General features: G+C 38.1%; 1 protein-coding gene across 1 annotated transcript in view; it reads right to left on the bottom strand.

Annotated features, from left to right (window-relative positions):
* The window catches only part of tln2b (talin 2b), a gene marked incomplete at its 5' end in the record, with an annotated part of 116,179 nt that overhangs the window by 86,722 nt on the left and 7,204 nt on the right, over nucleotides 1-22,253 (bottom strand). Inside the window, 9 exons of the mRNA XM_079810250.1 lie at nucleotides 233-341; nucleotides 2,592-2,705; nucleotides 3,536-3,719; nucleotides 7,169-7,245; nucleotides 7,391-7,492; nucleotides 9,856-10,011; nucleotides 13,569-13,673; nucleotides 15,756-15,819; nucleotides 16,104-16,231. Of these exons, the coding sequence (XP_079666376.1) occupies nucleotides 233-341; nucleotides 2,592-2,705; nucleotides 3,536-3,719; nucleotides 7,169-7,245; nucleotides 7,391-7,492; nucleotides 9,856-10,011; nucleotides 13,569-13,673; nucleotides 15,756-15,819; nucleotides 16,104-16,231 (1,039 nt within the window). The remainder of the gene's footprint in view (nucleotides 1-232; nucleotides 342-2,591; nucleotides 2,706-3,535; nucleotides 3,720-7,168; nucleotides 7,246-7,390; nucleotides 7,493-9,855; nucleotides 10,012-13,568; nucleotides 13,674-15,755; nucleotides 15,820-16,103; nucleotides 16,232-22,253) is intronic.

Raw genomic sequence — 22,253 nt, 5'->3', positions numbered from 1 at the left:
CTTGATGCACCTCTTGATGGAAATGACATCACAACATTTATTTCTATCAAGAGGTGCATACATTTTTGGTCAAGATCTTGTAACGTCTACTTCAGCACACCCCAAAGACTTTCATGAGGCTAAATAAATTAAGGCATGTTTAATGTGACCACATAATCAGCATATTAAAAAAAAAAATTGTATGTCAATGGGTACAGATGGTTTATGGGTCATTTCTCATTCGGTCACATACCGGCAGTGAGGTTGACCACTGATGCGGTACCAGCCGTGATGGCATCCACTTGGGAGTGAATCTCATGTTTGGATTCATCCACCTTGTTCTGAACCCACATTCTGGACGCCTTTTTGGGAGAAAAGAGAGGAGAGTTAATACTAGTATATTCGCGTTTGTTTTTTGGAGGGCTTTTTTCCAGTAAGAAATATCAGGTTATGTAAGCACAGGTAAATGATCAATGACCATCTCTGCAATTATAGTCAATAAATGAACAATAATTGTACGGCAATGCCACAATACATTACTGTAATGCCCAAATAACAAAAACATATTCTGGCTCAATATTCCTCATGGGATTTGAACTAGCGACCTTCTACTGCCTAATAAATCACACAAAGGGACATACTGTAGAAGGATTTTCCCTCCCAACACATAAAATCAGACAATATATGGTTTACAGCAGTACAAACAATCATTATTTTTGCACCAGTGCCACACTTTACTTTTTGAAAAGAGTGTTTTCTGTCTCTGTATAATTTCTAGGGGTGTCCCCGACTAATGATTTACACATTCGAATCAGAATTGTCGAATCTTTCTATAGTCGACGATAGTCGAATCATCTATGTGTGTGTGAATGGGTTGGGACTGGGAGGGCCACGACAGTCAGCAGGAGGGTAAAACTATTTTTATTTTCTTTTACACACTCCACACAGCAACAACTTTTAATAAAGCGACCAAAACTGCCTGCCAATTGACAGACGAACTGACAATGGCTTTCTTATTTAGGTTTAAATAAAAGGTAATGTGGTGGATAAACATTCGTAAAAGTTTTCTCGTAACATTTTACAGCCGCGATCGAAATACAGAACATCACACAAATATATCAAAGAACATTTTGATGAATAAACCTAAACAAAATACCTGCCTAGAGAGGAAAAGAACACACTGACTGCAGACAGGATTTGCATTTCACATTTTGCGAAATTAAATTAAATCAGCAAAATTGCTGTGCCAACATGCTTTCAGTGCAGCGCAACATCGAGACAACGAAAAACAATAAAAAGCATTAATTTACAGAATTAAATTAGAACAGAATATACATTACTAATTCTTCAAAAAATAGATAAAAACGAAATCAAGTCAAAGGGAGCATAATAAATGTGTGCAAAATGCCACAGTGCAGGGGAACATATGAAGACTTCAGATGCAAAAGCCTCTAAGTCCGTCTGACATCTTTCTTTAAAATAAGCATTTTTGACAGGTTTCTATAGGTTTCTACCCAAGTACCGGTACTTCTGAATGGGCTGAGGCTGGGATTTAGTGGGTTTGAAGTGAAAGTATTTTATGAAGGTATACTATATGCGGAGAGCATTCAATCAGTGCATCTGAACTCTTCATATATATAAAAACACAAGCCACAGTTAAATTAAGTAACCCTCAGTGACCAATAAATAAAATAAAAATAAATAAATTATTAAAACAACGAAAGTTTAGCCAGAATTGTGAAATTTCTCTTTTTAACTGCCGAAACAACAATAAACGCTAAACTGGCAGTTTTTTTAGCTAAACATGTTCACAGCAAATTAAAATTAGAAACGGCTGAAATGTTTGAAAACACTTGTACCCTACCCGATCGAAAAAAAATCCATTCTTTCACTCTGCTTGTGTGCGTTTGAGTCTTTTCGAATTGTGTGCGGGGAAAACCAACTTGTTAACGTTGGCCGGCAGCAGTGCGCTCTTAAACTTGCCCGTTTTAAGTGGAAAGCCATGTTTGTTGTTGATGAGTGGTAGGACATGAGCTGTTGGCACAACTTGCATTTTACTTTTTTTTGGATCATCTTTTACTATTTCAAAGTGCATCCATCCACACTTTAGAGTTTCTTATTCCAGACATTAAGTAATCCCTGCCGCCAAGATGCGCCTCGTCTGTCACGGATCAGGGAAAGTGAAACTTAAATCTGTCACAGGGGTGGTTGGATTTATTCACACACACACACACACACACACACACACACACACACACACACACACACACACACACACACACACACACACACACACACACACACACACACACACACACACACACACACACACACACACGTTAAAAATATTTATTGAACGCTTCTTTCTTTTCACGTTTTTTTTTTTACAGCATTATCATAATTAAAGGCTGTATATAACTTAATATAACCGTACAAAACCAGTAGTTCTGTGTGAAATTAGACATTACGCACCCCCATATTGCCAAAATGATATGATCCTCGTTTCATAACACCCGCGAAGATTCGACTGTGAGATCGGTGGTCGAATCAGGCTCCGCATATCGATGCATCGAATCTTCGACTATTCGGGGTCACCCCTAATAATTTCTTACCATGTCTTGTCCCAGTGGTGGAAGATTATCAACCTCTCCCAGGTCAGCTTGCGCCTGCTGGACAGCCTGCATACTGGTGTTGATAGTTCCCATCAGTGCTTGCTGGGCCAGACTCTGACGGCACAGGAAGTAGTCATTTAGATGATGATATGCAGAAAAATAGACCTTAAAAATACTCTATGGAAGTTCCAGTTCTTAGACCATTGTTGTGTTATGAAGTGCGTCAGAATGCAACTTATAGCATCGCCACACGGGGCACTAATTAACATTAGCTGTCTGTCTTCGTGAAAGGTGCAGTAGGGATTTCTGAGAAGCGCTGCTGATATCCGAAAACACTAAAACAAAAGGATCACAACCCTATCTTGAAAGCCCCCAAAATGCACAAACACACTATGCAACACAGGCAGCATGTATGTATACACATGTCATTTCACTCGGCGGCCATCTTTGAAACGCCTCTCGGACATGCAAGTTCACCTCCTATCTCTTTTAATGGGGAACCATCAAATTCTCCAAAACTGTTTGCCAAGCTTATGATTAAATTTCATATTTGAAATCACCAATGACATCTGACAATATCTGTCTCATAAATGTTGTTTCTAAAAGCTCGAATCATGATAAAAAAAAATGCATTTTTCAGCCTGGACAAAGCTAATGCGCAATCCTAAGCGTGTGTCTCAGAACGCTGCCTGTTTCTATAGCAACCGGAACATCTAACGGCAGCTGCAGTGACGCGATGACTTTACTAATCAGCGATTGGTTCTTTCATTTAGAAGGCGGGGTTTATTCCCATATTGGGCGTTGCACTTTCTCCCATTCATAAGTAATCAGAGTGCACCGTCTAGCAACTGACACCAGCTTTGTGTAACAGGCCTCTGAAAGCACAACCTATTCGCATATGATGCAATTGAGATATAAACATCAGCGCAGTTGTGTGTTCTCACCAGAGGGGGCATGTGTCCTCTGTGCATCTGTCCCATGGTGATCTGCTGTTGAGCCGAGGGCATGGTGCCCATGTTGAACGTGTCGGGGCCTCCTATTGACCCCGAACGCATGATGCCAGGCAGTGCCACCGACCCGTGCTCGACTCGTCCGACCCGATTAAACTGCTGCTGGAGGATGGTGGACCTACAAACAAGTAACGGCTCATTATTAGACGCTGTCCACATATATCTGTGAATGATGGTTGTTGTTGTTATGGTAATTACTGACAACCATTAAAATCAGCTGAGCGATGCTTTCCTATTCGCATCAGGAAAACAGACGCTTCAGGCACTATTGCTTAATTACAGCTCATTGTGAGAGGGCTCAATTTTTGGATTATAGTGCTAAAAGTAACATGAGTAAGTTGGCACGAGGACAGACGCAGGCAATGATGCCCGACATCTCCCCCTCTCCTACAGAGAGAAGTGGGATGCCGTCGCCCATAACAACCACCTTTCAGGCAGCGCTTGAGAGGATGTCACGTGACCCATCTGTATTTCCGATTCTGACAGAACTAAAGCCCAGGCAGGATAAAAGAGCTGCTGGGAAGAAGTGCTAGGCGAAGTAACTTTAAATATGACGAATATAAAAAAAGAAAATCCTGCTAGCCTGGTCAAACCAGTAGCTCAGATTTGATACAAAAAGGTCTCTAAAAAAGCTTTTTTCATTTTTCAGATTTAATACGAAAATGTTTTCATGACAAATAAATCATCACTATAACAATTTGAGTCAAAAGTTAAATTGATTAAATAAAAATGTATTTATTAAAATAAATAAATGTTCTTTTTAATTACATTTGATAAATCACCAAGAAAAAGTGAATATTCATTTTACACCATAGCCTTTTTTTAATAAAATTTTTAACTTCCTGCTGTTGATTATTATGTATTAATATACTGATTAACAGATGAAAATAATAAATTTTTTGGTCTTCATTTCGTGAAAAACAGTGGAAAATATGCCTTCATTTGTCAGTATGGGACCATTTTAAAATATCAGCCCTATTAACTTGATTTTGAGTAGTACAAATCTACTAAATTGATGAGAAAATTTGTAGAAATGTAATTAAATTATTATTTTAAGAAGCGTGTTGTAGTTTCATGACCTTAAGTACAAGGCTTGTAATGTTAAATTACATGGTAAACTGTCAACCCTGTTACCAAGGTTTTATATAGCAAACAACTGATTATTGAAAACTGGATATTTGTAGAAATCATTTGTAGAAATATTCTCTTTTAGTAACTTTGTAGTTTGACTTCGACTTTGAGCTCAAGGCTTGTAAAGTCAAATTAAACAATTAACCCTGTTGCATTGATTTTCTATATTAAACAAGTGATTACTCACAACTGGATATTTGTAGAAATATCAGCATTTAATTGATCTTTATAATGTATTGACTGCCTAAAAGAGTCAATTTTGCAATGTCAAATCAACTTCAGAAAACTGAAATGTGGATATTCAGATATATCAGCATTAAATGCTCTTTCTAAGAAGGACTTTGTTAGCCTAGAAATCTAGACGCACCCTAGCGGCAGCAAATATAATTTGCAGTCAGGGTGTCTAGCAACTCTCTGTTGGCTTGCGAGCTGGAAAAACCAAACTCTAGTCATCGTGTGTAGAGTCGACGGGTGGGCTTAACAGAGTTGCTAGATGTCCACATGCTACTTGTAAACAAAGAAGCTGGCGAACAGCGGTTTTTCGAATCGGCTTTGGCCGTGACTCTGGAAGACGAAGCTTTTCTTTGGGAAAAGAACAAAGAACGGCACTGAATTCATTCTTAAAAAAGGAATATGTGTTCAGAGTTTTGCCGACCGTATACGGCAAAAGTTTAATCTATCAACAAGCTCTGCTTCATCTTCTTAGTTGCTCTGGTTGGTTGTAGCGCTATCCTATTGCGTGCAGAGGGAATTTGAAAGACAACTGTTTATTCCGCCCCTCGGATTGAGCCCTGCCAATGTTAATAATAATTCATAATAATAATTTGTTACATTTATATAGCGCTTTTCTAGGCACTCAAAGCGCTTTACATAGAAGGGGGAATTTCCTTAACCACCACCAATGTGCAGCATCCACCTGGATGATGCGACGGCAGCCATTTTGCGCCAGAACACCCACCACACACACCAGCTTATTGGTGGAGAGGAGACAGAGTGTATATATATAAATATATATATGGGGATGATTAGGAGGCCATGATGGACAGGGGCCAATGGGCAAATTTGGCCAGGATGCCGGGGTTACACCCCTACTCTTAATGGGATTTTTAATGACCACAGAGAGTCAGGACCTCGGTTTAACGTCTCATCCGAAGGACGGAAATGGTGTGTTCCCAGACCCAACATCTTGATGTGGGTCTGGCTTGTCAGGCTAGGACTTAGTAGTTTGACCTTGACTTTGAGCAAAAAGCTTGTAAAGTCAAATTAAACAATCAACCCTGTTGCAATGATTTTCTATATTAAAGCTACACTGTGTAACTTTTTTAGTTTATTCTTAGATAAAAACACTTAGTTCTTTCAAAAATATGTGCTCATTAATGTATATTTACTTCTTTCAAGTAATAAAGTATTCTCGTAAGTTTATAATATGCCATTGAAAATACATACGGGTGAGGGGTTCGAATGCGGGTCGCCATGTTGCCCCTCCCTCTTGAAAGTACATTAGCCAAAGAGGGACATACCCGTAAATTCAAGCTTCGCCTTTCGCGTTTTAACACTCGATGGCACCGTGTCGAATGTGGACGAGGTCGAACTGGAAGCCATGTTTATCTTGGGCTAAATCGGCCACCGTAGGAGTTAAAACGAAATCGGAATTGAGAGGAACAGAAACTAATATTCACTGGATGGTCATATACCTTTTCACCGCTAGATGGGGGAAAATATCACACAGTGTAGCTTTAAACAAGTGATCACTCACAACTGGATATTTGTAGAAATATCAGCATTTAAATTATCTTTCTAATGTCACGAAGAGTCGATTTTACAATGTCAAATTAAACTGTAAAACGATCAAGCCTGTTACCGCCAATCTTCTTACGGTACCTTTGTAAAGCCATAATTATATCCTAAATTTAAATCCTGAAGCTTGATATTGTATAATGCAATTTATTAACCCTTACACACATTTCTTGTTTGGTAGAATGTTTGAAATCTTACAGAAAAGCAACTTATCAACCTATAAAAGGCAGCCGTTTTAATCAAATAGATGAAACCAAGATATATTTAGTAAGAGGCTGAGAAATAGTGAAATGTAGGAATGGAAATATTCACACATTCACTATCTCTCTCTTCCAGGAACCTGATATCTTAAATGACGCCTTGCTGATGATGTAGCACTTTTTGTGGAAATAATAATCTCGCTCTCGTGTTCTCAGCGCCTTCCACTTAAAGGGTAAAAGAAGAGAAAAATACATCTCCATCTTGTGATTAAAAACGGCAGCGTGAAACCCGAGCATCTCCTCCAACGTCATTAGACACAGTTACACTATCAGTCGAATATAAATGAAACACAGTGATTCAAAACTAAATTTGTAGGTGTGTAATCGCAGCGCAATTACAAGTGTGACATTCATGGGACAAGAACAGATCTCAACTGACTTTTTTGGGGATACAGATTCTTCCAGCATGGTGGATTCCTCATCACCGTCCATACCAAACCGATCTTTACTCTGTTTCTGTAAAATAAGAACATAGAGGAAAACATCTGACTTAGACACCCAAATTATGGAATATCTTTGTGACACATAATTTAGGGGGAAAAAAACATTTTGTGTGAACTGTCCCTTTAATTTCTAATGTGTTGCAGAGCCAGTGACTTGCTTTCTTAAGGATGATGTCAATGTATCCAGCGATGAGTTGTGAGATCTGCTCCCCTTCTGTGGTCTGGACGGAGTAATAGCTCTCCTGGTACTCGCCGAAATCCTGCACAAGGCCACACACACACAAACATATATCAGATATGAGAAGAACACATCAAGGCTGTCTTCTAGTACAGTGTGAATGTGTGCTTTCTATTTTAGCTGACAGGAAGTCAGCCAACTGTCCTTCGGAGCACAAGTGCTGTACATGAGATGCTATAAGTGGCTCTTAATGGTGAAGCAGAACTGCACATCACAAAACAAGGTTAAAACACTCATGTAAAAGAGGACCAAGGCATTTTATCAAGGATAAAAACAACAACTATTATTGCGTTATAGCAACAACAACATTTTTATAATGACGTTAGCCATTACTGGCAATGGAGCTCGATATGACACCGATTAAGCATAGCCATGTCAATATTTCATTCAATATCAGATTTATTAATGCATACAACACAATCCAAGGCAGCAAACTTTAATTTCTTTCATCTTTGCCCCCTATTGTGCTATTCTCAAGTCTTCAATGTGATTAAGTTGGATTCATGCTGGTTTATATAATTAAAGAAATTCCTTTACACTTGTATTTCCCAAAACAAAAAACAAAAAAGTAGATTTGAAATAAAAAGAAATAGCAATGCCATTAATGTATCAATGTTATTAGTGTACATTAATAATATATAAATGGAACAATGGAATATACATTATATATACACAGTATATACACAGATCATAATAACATTATGACCACCTTCCTAATTTTATGTTGGTCCCCCTTTCGCTGCCAAAACTGTCAATACCTCAAACATTCCTGAACCATTTTTGCTTTGTGGCAGGCACATTATCCTGCTGAAAGAGCCACAGCCACCTCTGTATATTCGTTTCCATGAAAGGGTGGACATGGTCTGCAACAATGCTTAGGTAGGTGGTACGTGTGAAAGTAACATCCACATGGATGGCAGGACCTAAGGTTTCCCAGCAGAACATTGCCCAAAGCATCACACTGCCTCCGCCGGCTTGCCTTTTACCCATAGTGCATCCTGGTGCCATGTGTTCCCCAGGAAAGCCACACACACACACGGCACCCGGCCATCCATGTGATGTAAAAGAAAACGTGATTCATCAAGACCAGGCCACCTTCTTCCATTGCTCCGTGGTCCAGTTCTGATGCTCATGTGCCCACTGTTGGCTCTTTCGGCGGTGGACAGGGGTCAGCATGGCAACCCTGACTGGTCTGCGGCCATGCTGACCCATACGCAACAAACTGCGATGCACTGTGTATTCTGACACTTTTCTATCAGAACCAGCATTAACTTCTTGAGCATTTTGAGCTACAGTAGCTCGTCTGTTTGATCAGACCACACAAGCCAGCCTTCGCTCCCCACGTGCATCAATGAGCCTTGGCCGCCCATGACCCTGTCACCGGTTCATTGCTGTTCCTTCCTTGGAGCACTTTTGAGAGATACTGACCACTGCAGACCGGGAACACCCCACAAGAGCTGCAGTTTTGGAGATGCTCTGACCCAGTCGTCTAGCCATCACAATTTGGCCCTTGTCAAAATCACTTAAATCCTTACCTTTGCCCATTTTTCCTGCCTGTAACACATCAACTTTGAGGACAAAATGTTCACTTGCTGCCTAATATATCCCACCCACTAACAGGTGCCGTGATGAAGAGATAATCAGTGTTATTCACTTCACCTGCCTTCATATATATATATATATATATATATATATATATATATATATATATATATATATATATATATATATATATATATATATATATATATATATATATATATATATATATACATATACACATACACACACACACACCAGCGCAGACCCTCTTTTGACGTTAAACAACGACTGTCAGGATTTACTAAAGACGCAGTAAAAATTAACGCTGAAAAGACGTGGACAGGGTTCTTTTTGCGGCTGACTCTATTGTATATGTATTTGTAGGAGTTTTCCTTTCAGACACAAAATTTATGGGAGGAGAGTATTTAAATGAATCATGCAAGGTGATTTACTAAGGTTTACGCTAGTCAATTTACAGGTATGCGCGCCATTATTTACCGCCCCCAAAAAAGCATGTCTTAACCAGATTCTAATTTGCGCTGCACCTGGTAGATTGCATTGGTCATTATGGAAATGATCCGGCTGCGCTTGTGTTCTTTAATGTGCGTGTCGTCAGTAGATCACGTGCAGAGCTTTCCACTCCCATCTTTTTTTAAATTGTGTTCTCACGCTAATTTGCCCTGTTTAGTAAATCTGACTCTAAGTGTGCAAACCAAATGCATTATAGGGGCATACATGCAGCTAAATAAACATAGTGAATATATAGGCAGATAAAGTGAACGAAGAGTCAAAGGAACAATGCAATCACACTGTGGCTCATGTTAAATGGAGTGAATAACATACCAGTGTGAAGCTCTTGGGTGAAGCCGCCCACCTCTTCACTGTGGTCAGGGGCCACTCCTGCACCACCTCTTTGGTCTTCTCCTCCACCCTCATCACTGACTCTTTGGTAATGCCCAGCAGACGCGGGACCAACTTATTCTTGCTTTTCATCTTCTCCTGTTGAAAAATAACACATGGCGTTTGTGTATTGTGTGGTGAGGACTGACATATACAATGGGATGCTGATTGCTGAGTTTGTTCCTGTATTTATGTGATTACTAAATTTGTTTTGTTCATAAATCATTTTGAAAGGAGTGTCACCCTGTATGTGGTTTAATGACCTTATTTAAACTTCCTCCCTCTGCAGAACAACAAATTGTTGTAAGTATGTAAAATACATACTGTACTGGCTCTCTGGAATATTATATTATATTATATAAAATAAAATAAAAACTTTTAGCAAATTTACAGTCTTTCTGTTCAAGGTAAACAGGCGAAAAATACTGATGACTCATCCTGCACTACAGCGCTTTTCGCCCAAATCAAATGCTCTTTACAACGAGAAAGCCCCGTCCCCTGATACCACCTGCCTCCAATTTACATGTAGCAAAAATGTCTACAGTTGTGACCAAACAAACACACATTGGTTATTTAAAAAAAAATGGAGCTCTTTGATATGCTCTGTCTAAACTTCCTGTTTCAACAGGAAATACATCAACACAGTGAGGAAAACTGCTTGTCATGCAATCTCACTGGGTTTTTAAGTAGTTTTGAAGTAATCCAGTATGCAATTAATTATCGGAATACTCTGTGATAGCTCGCACACAATACTTCACCCAAATATCTTTTTGATGTTGTTTATACGTTAGAACAGCATTTGACAGACGTTTTAGTGACATTTATGATCTGGAATGTATGTGAATTGACTCATTTGAGTTCAATAAGGGAAAAAAAAAGACACTTCAAATGAGATGGTTTCCAGATTCTTTGTTCCTTAATAGCCGTCATGGTGACTTATGTGTGAAATCTGGTCTACGAAATAATACAGTTGCACCTTGATACCGAATTAGAGCATCAGAAAGAGGCTCACTTAGAATTGTGGGTAACTCTCTCTCTCACACACACACACACACACACACACACACACACACACACACACACACACACACACACACACACACACACACACACACACACACACACACACACACACACACACACACACACACACACACACACACACAAATGTTGGGTTTTCATGTTTTATGGGGACTTTCCATAGGCGTAATGGTTTTTATACCGTACATACCGTATATTCTATCCCCCTACACTGCCCCTGCCCCTAAACCTACCCATCACAGGAGACATTCTGCATTTTTACATTTTCAAAAAACATCACTTAGTCTGATTTAGAAGATGATATCCTCATGGGGACCTAAAAATGTCCCCACAAGGATGAGGATTTCAGATATTGCCATCTTTGTGGGGACATTTTGTCCCCATAACGTAGGGATTAACAGTCCACACACACACACACATGCACACACATGGCCCAAAACAATTGCCTGCAAATGGCATCCTGCCAGATGGCTCAGACCGCCACACAAATACATAATAAAAAAAACACTAAACGTTTAAATGACCTCTTGTGCCGAACATCTCAGGACAATTGTTTTCACCTGAGGGTCGAAAATAACAACCTCTGATAAGAGGGCATTATAAATAACAGCAAGACCCAGTGATTGTTTACAGCCCTCATATGCTATTGACGTGGCTTTTCAAGGGTGAGGTTTATGCAACGTGGGTAAATATAGATTTTTTTGGGGTATATGTTCATTGTGTAATTGTCTGCGTCAGTCAGGAAGGGTGCTTTTGCTAATTCAAAGCAGTGCAATCTATTGTTTGGCCCTATTAATTTGAGACTGGGCACTTAGAAACACTCCACTAATGACCTGAAACTGATCCTTGAGCGAGCGGCTTGTAAATCTTCCTCTGTGTGCCGCACAGATTAAAACTGCTTAATAGTCTTAAAAACACAAACAGAACTGGAATAAATGAAAAACAATTTCTAAGAACCCTGTATATGGATAAACACAGGCTTACTTGTTTTATTCCAACAATTCATTACAAGGCTCACTTTATCCATTATAATAAATATCATATTTACATGTGGCCTTCATATATAACCAATATACAGAAATTGACACTTTACAGTCTTAAGTGCATAAATTATGAATTAAATATAGGTTAATCCTTATTAAAGCTTAAATTTTCCCTGTTACATTTGCTCTTTGATGAACTTTAATAACATAATTAGTGGCTGCTGTCACTTTAAGATCTGCCGCTGCCGAACATGACACGGATCTGACGCGCATCTCATTTTCTCTCAACTCGTTAAGTTAATTTAATACGTTATTTAACTAATTTAAGACTGCTCTTATGATGATACTCGACAAAACTGCTATTTTGGCTTAATTCTGTGTTATTGTTCGTTCAAGCATGAAAAACAACTCGATTCTGGCACACTGTCTGTGTACGCGATACTGGCGCCGTGTGTGTGACACATAGACAGGACATTCACAGACAGCGCATTCTCTTTTGTTTGTCGTGCTTGAATGGTTTAAAAGCATTTGCATGAAAAGGAGCATGACATTATAATGTAACACTAGCCAAAGGATGACAGAAAAACGGATGCTGTGTTAATTGCATTAAATATTTTTAACACAATAAACTGGAAAAATGAATCGCAGCACTAATATTGACAGCACTAATATATGTATACAGGAGCAAATCAAAATAACATTTTAAAAAAATGATTACATTTATATTATTATAAAATTATTTGAATGAATTAAAAGCATAACCCTCAAGACTGTGTCATATAGACATACATACATACACTACAGTTCAAAATGTTTAGGTTTTTTTTTATTATGAAAGAAGCCTCTTATGCTTCCCAAGGCTGCATTAATTCAAACATAGAAATATACACTAAAACAATCATATTGTGAAATATTTTAAAATGTATTTCTAAAAAAATACTGAAAAGCAGCCATTCTTTTGTCCCAAAATGAGGGACGGTAATGTCTGAAAATAAACGTCAAACACTTTTATACAATAAATAAATAATTTATTATGATAGGTTATGATGATTCTATTTATTTAGATGATGATGATAATGATAATAATAATTTTATTATTAATTTTCCTATTTTACTATTAAACATCTGGGTCTACAATGCAACAACAAAATCTAAGCAAAAATAAATAACAAAACATGATAACAATTTCTACGACAATTTTACAGATTGAATGTGACCTTCATATAATAAAAAGAAAAAGTTACAAAAAATATATCAATCATTAGTTGTGCGTAGTTCACCCATATGTTTTGCACATTTTATGTGTCAGCACTTGTATTCTCTGAGAGCACTGATAGTATGAATTATTCTCTTTTTGCTGGTTTATTGTACAGCCCAATGTTTCCTGCATCGCTATTCAGAGTCAGTGCTGCGCCACAGCAAACAAAATTAAATTCTACTCGACTTGTGTGCTTGTAGTCTGAATTAAATGTGATAAGAGAAAAAAATTGTGTGGCACAAAATAATAAAAGGATAATAAATTCTGTTGTGTAATATTAACTGGCTACATGCACACACCGTTTATCTGCATTTTAAGGCTTCAAACATGACTCATTCAATCAGAATGTAGAGTTTGAACTTTTTAATACTCACCTTCACCAGGAAAAATGACACTCCGTATGTGCGTAGGGACCTGGCAAGCTTCACATACTTGACTTTCGCCTCAATCTCCATCATCTCACCGCAGATTTTGTGATCCTGGTGAGGAGATTAAATCAAGAATATTTCTAGGCCGTTGTGGGATTTGAACCAACAACCTTTTCCAAATTCCCATTTATGTTTTCACTCTTACAGTATAACTATAGTATAACTGTAATATTTTTTATCAAGGTGGGCTTTCTAGGCAAAAAAAATTAACTGTCAGAAAATAAAAGTCCTTTCTCAAGCTGAAAATATGGATTATATATATATATATATATATATATATATATATATATATATATATATATATATATATATATATATATATATATAAATAAACTAACTGATGCCGCAAATCTAGCATATAATTAATTTAACATGAAAAGTAGCACATTTTAAACATTTCAAAGGTTTGTATGTCCCACTTTATTATTAAAATCATATTATTTAATATAATTTTGATAATTATATAATTGTATATAAAGTTATAATTTTGACAATATACTGAATTGATATACTGTACATTTTAGTAAAAAAAATTTAATAAAACAAATTAATTAATTATTTAGGTAACTCTTTACAATAAGGTTTAATTTGTTAACATTAGTTAATAATTAATTAACTATTAAAGCGTTAATTGCCTCTCAAGCTCCATCTAATAATCTAATAACCTATTAACCTCTCAAGCTCCATCAAGTTGGATAGGGAGCATCGGTGCACAGCCATTTTCAGATCTCTCCAGAGAAGTTAAATCGGGTTAAAGTCTGGGCTCTGGCTGGGCCACTCAAGGACATTCACAGAGTTGTCCCGTAGCCACTCCTTTGTTATCTTAGCTGTGTGCTTATGGTCGTTGTCCTGTTAAAAGATGAACCTTCGCCCTAGTCTGAGGTCCAGAGCGCTCTGGAGCAGGTTTTCATCAAGGATGTATCTGTACATTGCTGCATTCATCTTTCCCTCGATCCTGACTAGTCTCTCAGTTCCTGCCGCTGAAAAACATCCCCACAGCATGATGCTGCCACCACCATGCTTCACTGTAGGGATGGTATTGGCCAGGTGATGAGCGGTGCCTGTTTCCTCCAGACATGACGCTTGCCATTCAGGCCAAAGAGTTACATTTTTGTTTCATCAGACTAGAGAATTTTGTTTCTCATGGTCTGAGTCCTTCAGGTGCCTTTTGGCAAACTCCAGGTGGGCTGCCATGTGCCTTTTACTGAGGAGTGGCTTCCATCTGGCCACTCTACCATACAGGCCTGATTGGTGGAGTGCTGCAGAGATGGTTGTTCTTCTGGAAGGTTCTCCTCTCTCCACAAAGAAACGCTGACTAAGGCCCTTCTCTCCCGATCGCTCAGTTTGGCTGGGTGGCCAGGTCAAGGATGAGTCCTGATGGTTCCAAAGTTCTTCCATTTACGGATGATGCACACTGTGCTCACTGGAAATTTTTCTGTACCCTTCCCCAGATTTGTGCCTTGATACAATCCTGTCTCGGAGGTCTACAGACAAATCCTTGGACTTCATGTCTTGGTTTGTGCTCTGACATGCACTGTTAACTGTGGGACCTTATATAGACAGGTGTGTGCCTTTCCAAATCATGTCCAATCAACTGAATTTACCAGAGGTGGAATCAAGTTGTGGAAACTTCTTAAGGATGATCAGTGGAAACAGAATGCACCTTGAGTGTCATGGCAAAGGCTCTGAATACTTATGTACATGTGATCTTTTCATTTTTTATTTTTAATAAATTTGCAAAGATTTCAAACAAACTTTGTTCACATTGTCATTATGGAGAAATGTTTGTAGAATTGTGGGAAAAAATAATGAATTTAATCAATTTTGGAATAAGGTTGTAACATAACAAACACTGCAATCCTGCAGTGAAAAATCTGATAAAAATATTAGTAACAGGGTTGATGAAAATCCCTCACAGAATGAATGTAAAATATAACCATTAATCTAATATTAATCTTGACCTCCTACAATCCACATGTTCTTGAAGTTTAAGCACCTCCTTTCACTGACCATGTTTTGAAAAAATTAAAAACTCTTAATTTTTTAATGGTTCCAAGCGGTTTTCTGTATCTTATTAATGTACAGTGCCTAATAGTAGTTTTTCCTGGAGTAAGTCGACAGAGGGTCACATACCTGAAAAATTCTTTTCTCCGACCCCCTCTGTTTGATGTATTCTTTTGGTAGGAACTCCTTCAGGCTGCAAATACATTTCACATGTTTAGGCTCATACTACACAAACATTTTCCCTCAAAGCAGAACAAAACACATGAGGTCATCCTGGTGGGAATTACAACTTCATTAACGTACGCCTACACCGATTCTTAAGGCTTACAGACATCACAGAATTCTTGCAAATAATTGTCTGGTCTAAAAAGTAATGAGATAACAACTGGGAGAGTGTGTTTTGTGTGTGTTTGTGCGTGTGTTACAGTGTTGAATGGGCTGCATATGATACCGCAGCTACAAGGCATGTGGTCTTACTCTAAAAATCCTGGCTTGTGTTTGTGCTCCACGTGGGGACCGAATTGGATCTGTGCCTGAATTCCAGCGAACTCGCAGGCCTTATCAAAGGACACGGGGTGGGATCCGTTCAGAATGTCATCCCTGGCCTGAAACAGAAACAGGAAACAAGAGCAGATGTTATAGAATGTAATAAGAGTGCTAACAAAGATGTTACAGAAGGTGTGTGGGGAATTCGCTAAATGTTCCAAAACAAACAAAAAAGCAGACAAAATCATTTGAAGGGCTGTCAACATTTTTAATGAACATTTAGAGATGTATATCATTATGTATGGCCTTGAATATCACCATGAAATCAAAATGGACAATTCTTGTTTTTTAATGGAATATTGCAGTATTTATTATAAAAATGATCATCAGTGGACATCATTATTTTTTAAATCATGTACCCTTGAAATCTTTAATCAAAATAACTTCCCCTCACACTTGCAGTGACATCTCTTCTCTGATGATGCGTTTACTGGTGCGAGGGCGGGGCAACCTGCCACTCACATGAGATCCACCAATAGCAAACCAGCGATCAATTCCCCATGGACAAAATCAAGTCCCGCCCTACATTTGTTCTTGCTACAGAAGCCGTTTCACTCAGACATTTCTCACGATAAGGGAAGAAAAGATGATCGCAACTTCCGTTTCATTAAACATTTTAAATATAAGGGGTTTGACTGAGAAAAAAATGTTTGGGAAACCCTGTTATATGGAAAAATTGTTTCGTGAAGATTCTTTCAAGAATAATTTTTTTGAGCTCCGCAGTAAAAAAACAGCATACGAGTTTGGAACAAGGTGATGTTTCAATAACAGAGTGTGGTGACACTGAGTGCAGTCTAATATTACAGACGGCCTGTGGACACTATAAAAACTGACAGCCCATCTGTCCGATTGTCTCCTGATATCCACCTGAGTATTGTGCCGTTTCAAAGCCGAAAGGGTGCGTCTTACAGAAATGTTTTAGGTCACACTGTAGTTTAGGGTCCAATTCTCACTATTAACTAAGTCTTACTAAGACTATTGTACTTTTAAGTACCAATAAACAGCTAATATTCTAGTAATAAGCATGCTAATAAGCAACTAGTTAATCGTTAAAATTGGACCCTAAACTGAAGAGCAACCAAATTTTAGTACCACACCTAAACACCCGCCAAGTGAGTACCTACAAAATAAGTGGCGTCTATTTGTCTAGTTTTCAAACAATCTAGATGAACTAATTAAAAGCACAGAGGCAGAAACAAACACACTTGTGTCTGAGAGTGTATACTTGGCCGAGATTTGAGTGTGAATGGGGAATGAGGTCATGGAAGTTTTACATCATCATAAACAAGCTGATGTGTGAGCGGCCCCGCCCTCAGGACAACCACCAATCATCTCACATCTCTCCCAGATGACATCAACATGGTAACAGTAGCAGATACAGTCAGCGAGGCTTTATGGGAACACATCAAGACAAACTCAGATATGACGCGGTCACGCCCCAGTACGGAGCAGAGAAATCCCCTTCAGCTAGCCAAACACTCCTGAACGCATACATGTGTAACGGTCTGTGTGTGTGTGAGCGCCGCTCTTCTGTTTCTCAAAGTATGTGGGTGTGTGTGGCACCATGTCAGAGAATTTCACGGGGGCGTGTGTGTTTACTACAGAGGAAGAGAGAGACAGAGGGAGTTTGAGGAAAGGGAGGAGAAGTGTTACTGTGTGTGTGTGTCCTGACTCATGTGCACCCATTCACCAGCATGGACACACACACACACACACACACACAAAAATGCATCCATCACTTACAAATCTACTATGGTATTATTTGCACGAAGCACTGTAGAATGCCATGTAAATACCAAGGTACATGAACATAGTAATAGTTGTATCATGGTGATAACATTTTTAAACATGTACCATGGTAATACCATTAAATTCTTGCTTTTTGGAGAGTGTACCACATTAATATCATGTTTATGGACATGGTAGAACCATGTTGCATGAATATGATAATCAAAGTACCATGGTAATACCATGTTTTTTGACAATGTATCAAGGTACCATGAAACTCTTTAAAGTACCATGCAAATACCATGTATTTGGACATGATAATAGTGTATGATAATAATTGTATGATAATGTTTAAGTACTATATACATGGTAAACAAATATCAGTACTTTGGTATTTATCAAAGTTTCATGATTCATGTTTTAAGAAAAATACCATGTTAATACTGTTTTTGTTTTGACAATGTACTGTGGTAATGCTGTATATTTGGGAATGGTAAGAAGCCAATATCATGGTTTTGTCATTGAGAGCATATATCGTAATTTAGATATATTTTTTAAGATCTAGAAATGTGGCTTTCAAGTGAAAGGTTGGTATCAAAGAGCAGGACACCCAGGTTCCTAACTGAAGACAAAAACTTGATAGAGAAGCCATCAAGTGTTAGAGAGTATTTTAGTTTATTATGTGCAGAGGTTTTTGGTCCCATATTAAAACCATTTTTTTTTCAGAATTAAGTAGTAGGAAATTACTAGTCATCAAATTTGTTGTATCAACTATGCATTCCGTTAATTTTGTGAATTGGTAAAGTTTCGTTGGTGCGTGAAGAAATAAAGCAGAGGATCATCAGCGTAACAGGGAAGACTAACATCATGTTTTCTAATCATATCTCCCAAGAGTAGCATGTACAGGGTGAAAAGCAATGGTCCTAGCACTGAGCCTTGCGGTACTCCCTACGGAACTTGTGATCGATATGACATCTCTTCATTTACTGCTACAAACTAATAACAGTCGGTATGTAGGAGGTATGATTTTAACCATGCCAATGCAATTCCACTAATGCCAACATAATTTTGAAACTATTAAAATTAGAGATAAGGTAAGAGCAAATCATTTGTAGCTCTAATGAGAGCAGTCTCAGTACTATGATATAGTCTAAATCCTGACTGGAAATCTTTGCAAATTCAATTTCTTTAACAAAAAAAGGAACATAGTTGTGAGGATAGTACTTCAGTATATTTAAAAGTAGGTATAAATCAAGTGTAGCGTCAGTTCTGGCAGGTCACGTTAGTCAGGCTCGCATAAGCTGACTATCGGAATACGACGCCTATCACCGCATTCATATATATATATGGTTCATTCTGTATTATCAGCAGCTTTATCGCGTTGCTCATATTAATGATATCGCAATACTTTAGTTCGGTTCTGTTTACCCAAAGGGGGGGTTATCGCTGCTCTCCCTGCTCTTATCCAAGCTAGGCTGCATGAATGGGCAGGGAGTTCTTGCCCAGAACAGAACCATACCGCCAATCCAAACTGTATGCTAACTGCCAGTCATCTCTGAAGATAGTGATCCTGACAGAACTACTGTGATACTATGTTTTTTGAACAAATGTACCGTGCTAATACCATGGTTTTCCTAAAAAATATACACTCTCAGAAAAAAAGGTACAAAAGCTCTCACTGGGACAGAACACTATCAAAAGGTACATTTTGGTACCAAAAGTGTACATTTTAGAACCTAAATGGTACATATTAGAAACTTTGTAAAGGGTACCGTCCCAGTGATAGCTTTTGTAAAAAAATGTAGTGCACCATATACATACTATACTATGCTAAAATTAATATGGTAACCATATTATTATCATGTTTCTGAACATGGTACTGTGAGAATACCATATTTTTTGGACATATACCAAGGTTAAACATGGTAATACAGTGTAGCATGTAGGTTACCATACTAATACAGATTACTACGTTCAGATTAGCCAGAGTTTTGTTCAGAGCGCGCTCTCACTCACTGAAAACGTGCGATGTACGCAGGAGAATCACTCATCATACAGTGGTTGACTGTTTTTTTTCTATTTCAGCAGCGAAAATAGTTTCAAACAAACACAGCAGAACCACAGCGCATCTGATATGACTGGCATAACACTGGCTTTACGTTCGAGGTTCGCAAATTTAGGGACCGTCTCTAAAGTTACATACAAGATTGGTACACGTTTTAACTTCTATAGCATTTGAAGAAAATGACTTACAGTCATAAAACCAGCTGTACATTTTTTTCCTCTAGGTGTCAGATATTTTTGATATTTCATAAAATAAACTCAAATCATATGAAAATATGTATATGCATTATTTCACTATGATACTGTTTGGGCTCATACACAAAATATGCTAGATTTAAATGTTTCATAGCTGATAGAACACTGATGGAAATATTGCTTGAGAATATATTTACAGAGATAATAGTAGATATTATATTTACACCAAATTATTATTATTTATGCGTTGCTATTGACGACGGCCATTATAAGGAAGGAAATCCCATATTTCGTCAATCAGAATAACATTTCTATTAATTTCCCACTAAATTATGCGATCCGAAGAGCTGAACGACATTCAGAGCGAGCTCGGTGTCTGATTCTTCCTATTGGACATCACTTATGATCTCAGAGCTTTCTCATTCGCTGTACAGCTGTCAATCATCTTACGTTAGTCAACGTGACAATAATCCCTGCCCCATCTGGTCACGCTGCTCCGTACACTTCCTCATTTTCATCTCTCTGTTGTAAACATTGCCAAAACGTTAATACACGTGAAAGAAGAAGCTAATAAAAACACACGATTACGATGGCATTTGGTTTGTGTGTGATTTTCTTGTGATCTGGTGTATTTTCATATTAATAAACAATGTTCCCAGTATACATGCTAAGCAGGTGTATTGATTAGCTCCATATAAAATGCTAAATATAACATATTTTAACATCATTATATGACAAACATTTCATTACAAGGATACAGCCGTTTCTTTTTAGTGTTTTCCATTCAAACTCAGACACACTGACCATATACAAGGAAATAAGTGCTTATACATTATTTTATATAAACGAACAAGTGCAGGTGACTAAGTATGTGCGTGTTTGTCAGCGGTCAGTTGTTCTGGACTCCTCAGGCAGACACACTAATGCATCTGCGGCGAGCCATGTGCTCCAGAGGCCCGCCTGCTACAACAGCCTCACGGACCTCGAGGGGAAACATGCACTAGTGCAGAGCTCCTTGAGTGGACACACACATTCGCAAGACTCCTCACACACACACATTTACATACATAAACATGTATGCATGAAAACCCGCTGGCCGTTTTGTGACACTAGTCCTTATGACTCAAACCAGAGAGAGAATTAAATATGTTTGGTGTGAATGTGTGACAACATCACATGTAAGACCATGTGCGAACTAAGCATGATGCAATAAAACATCACGATACATTTCAGTTTCCTAGTTAAGAATGTTTTATCTGTTGTGTTTTGTGATAATTATTTTTATCGTATTAAACTAACCATCAAAATGAATGTGTTATTTTTCCCAGCCCTATTATGTGCATTGCATTATGTTGGTTAGCTCCATCCACAATTAAATCACATTGATCCAAATTCCCACATAGATACATAATATAAACATAAAATATGTCACATGCATTGCTATAGGAAAAGAAAATGCAATACACAAAAAAGCGCCTAATTATGACTAATCTATTTATAATTTATAATGTATAAAAACTAGGCATGCTGCAATAAATAAGGTTACATTTTATTTCGATGGTCAACTTTCGACTATACTTTCTATAAGTAACTTTGCAACTATATGCCAACTAACTCATAGGGCTCTATCATACACCTTGCCCAATATGACAGACGCGATGCAAGTGTTTTTTGCTTGTTTCAGTTTTGTTTTTTCACGTGCAGCGCCGCATTGTTTAAATAGCAAATGCACTTGCGCCCATCTGTTCGCCCATGGGCGTGCTGGTCTGAAAACGAGGTGTGTTCAGGCGCATTGTTGGCGCGTTGCTATTTTGAGGCGACTGAAAACGACTGCGCCATTGACCAACAAAAACCTGGTCTAAAGTCAATTGTGTAGTATTTTTTGTGTTATTTAAAGGGCGCGTTAGTAATATGTGCCTATAGGTGGGTACACAATGCGAGTAGGCTAAACTCTGCTTATTACACACACAGGGACGCACAGCAGAACGCAAACATTTTTAAATATTAAAAATAAAAGGATTCCTCTCTGGAGAAGCATTCCATCTTTCCGCTCGCAAATTGCGAATCCGCCATGGTGCAAGTGCAACTGGCTTT

This window comes from Gobio gobio (genome assembly GCF_949357685.1).
Source record: "Gobio gobio genome assembly, chromosome: 25".
Taxonomy (NCBI): Eukaryota; Metazoa; Chordata; class Actinopteri; order Cypriniformes; family Gobionidae; genus Gobio; species Gobio gobio.
This window is presented reverse-complemented; position numbering and strand designations above follow the sequence as displayed.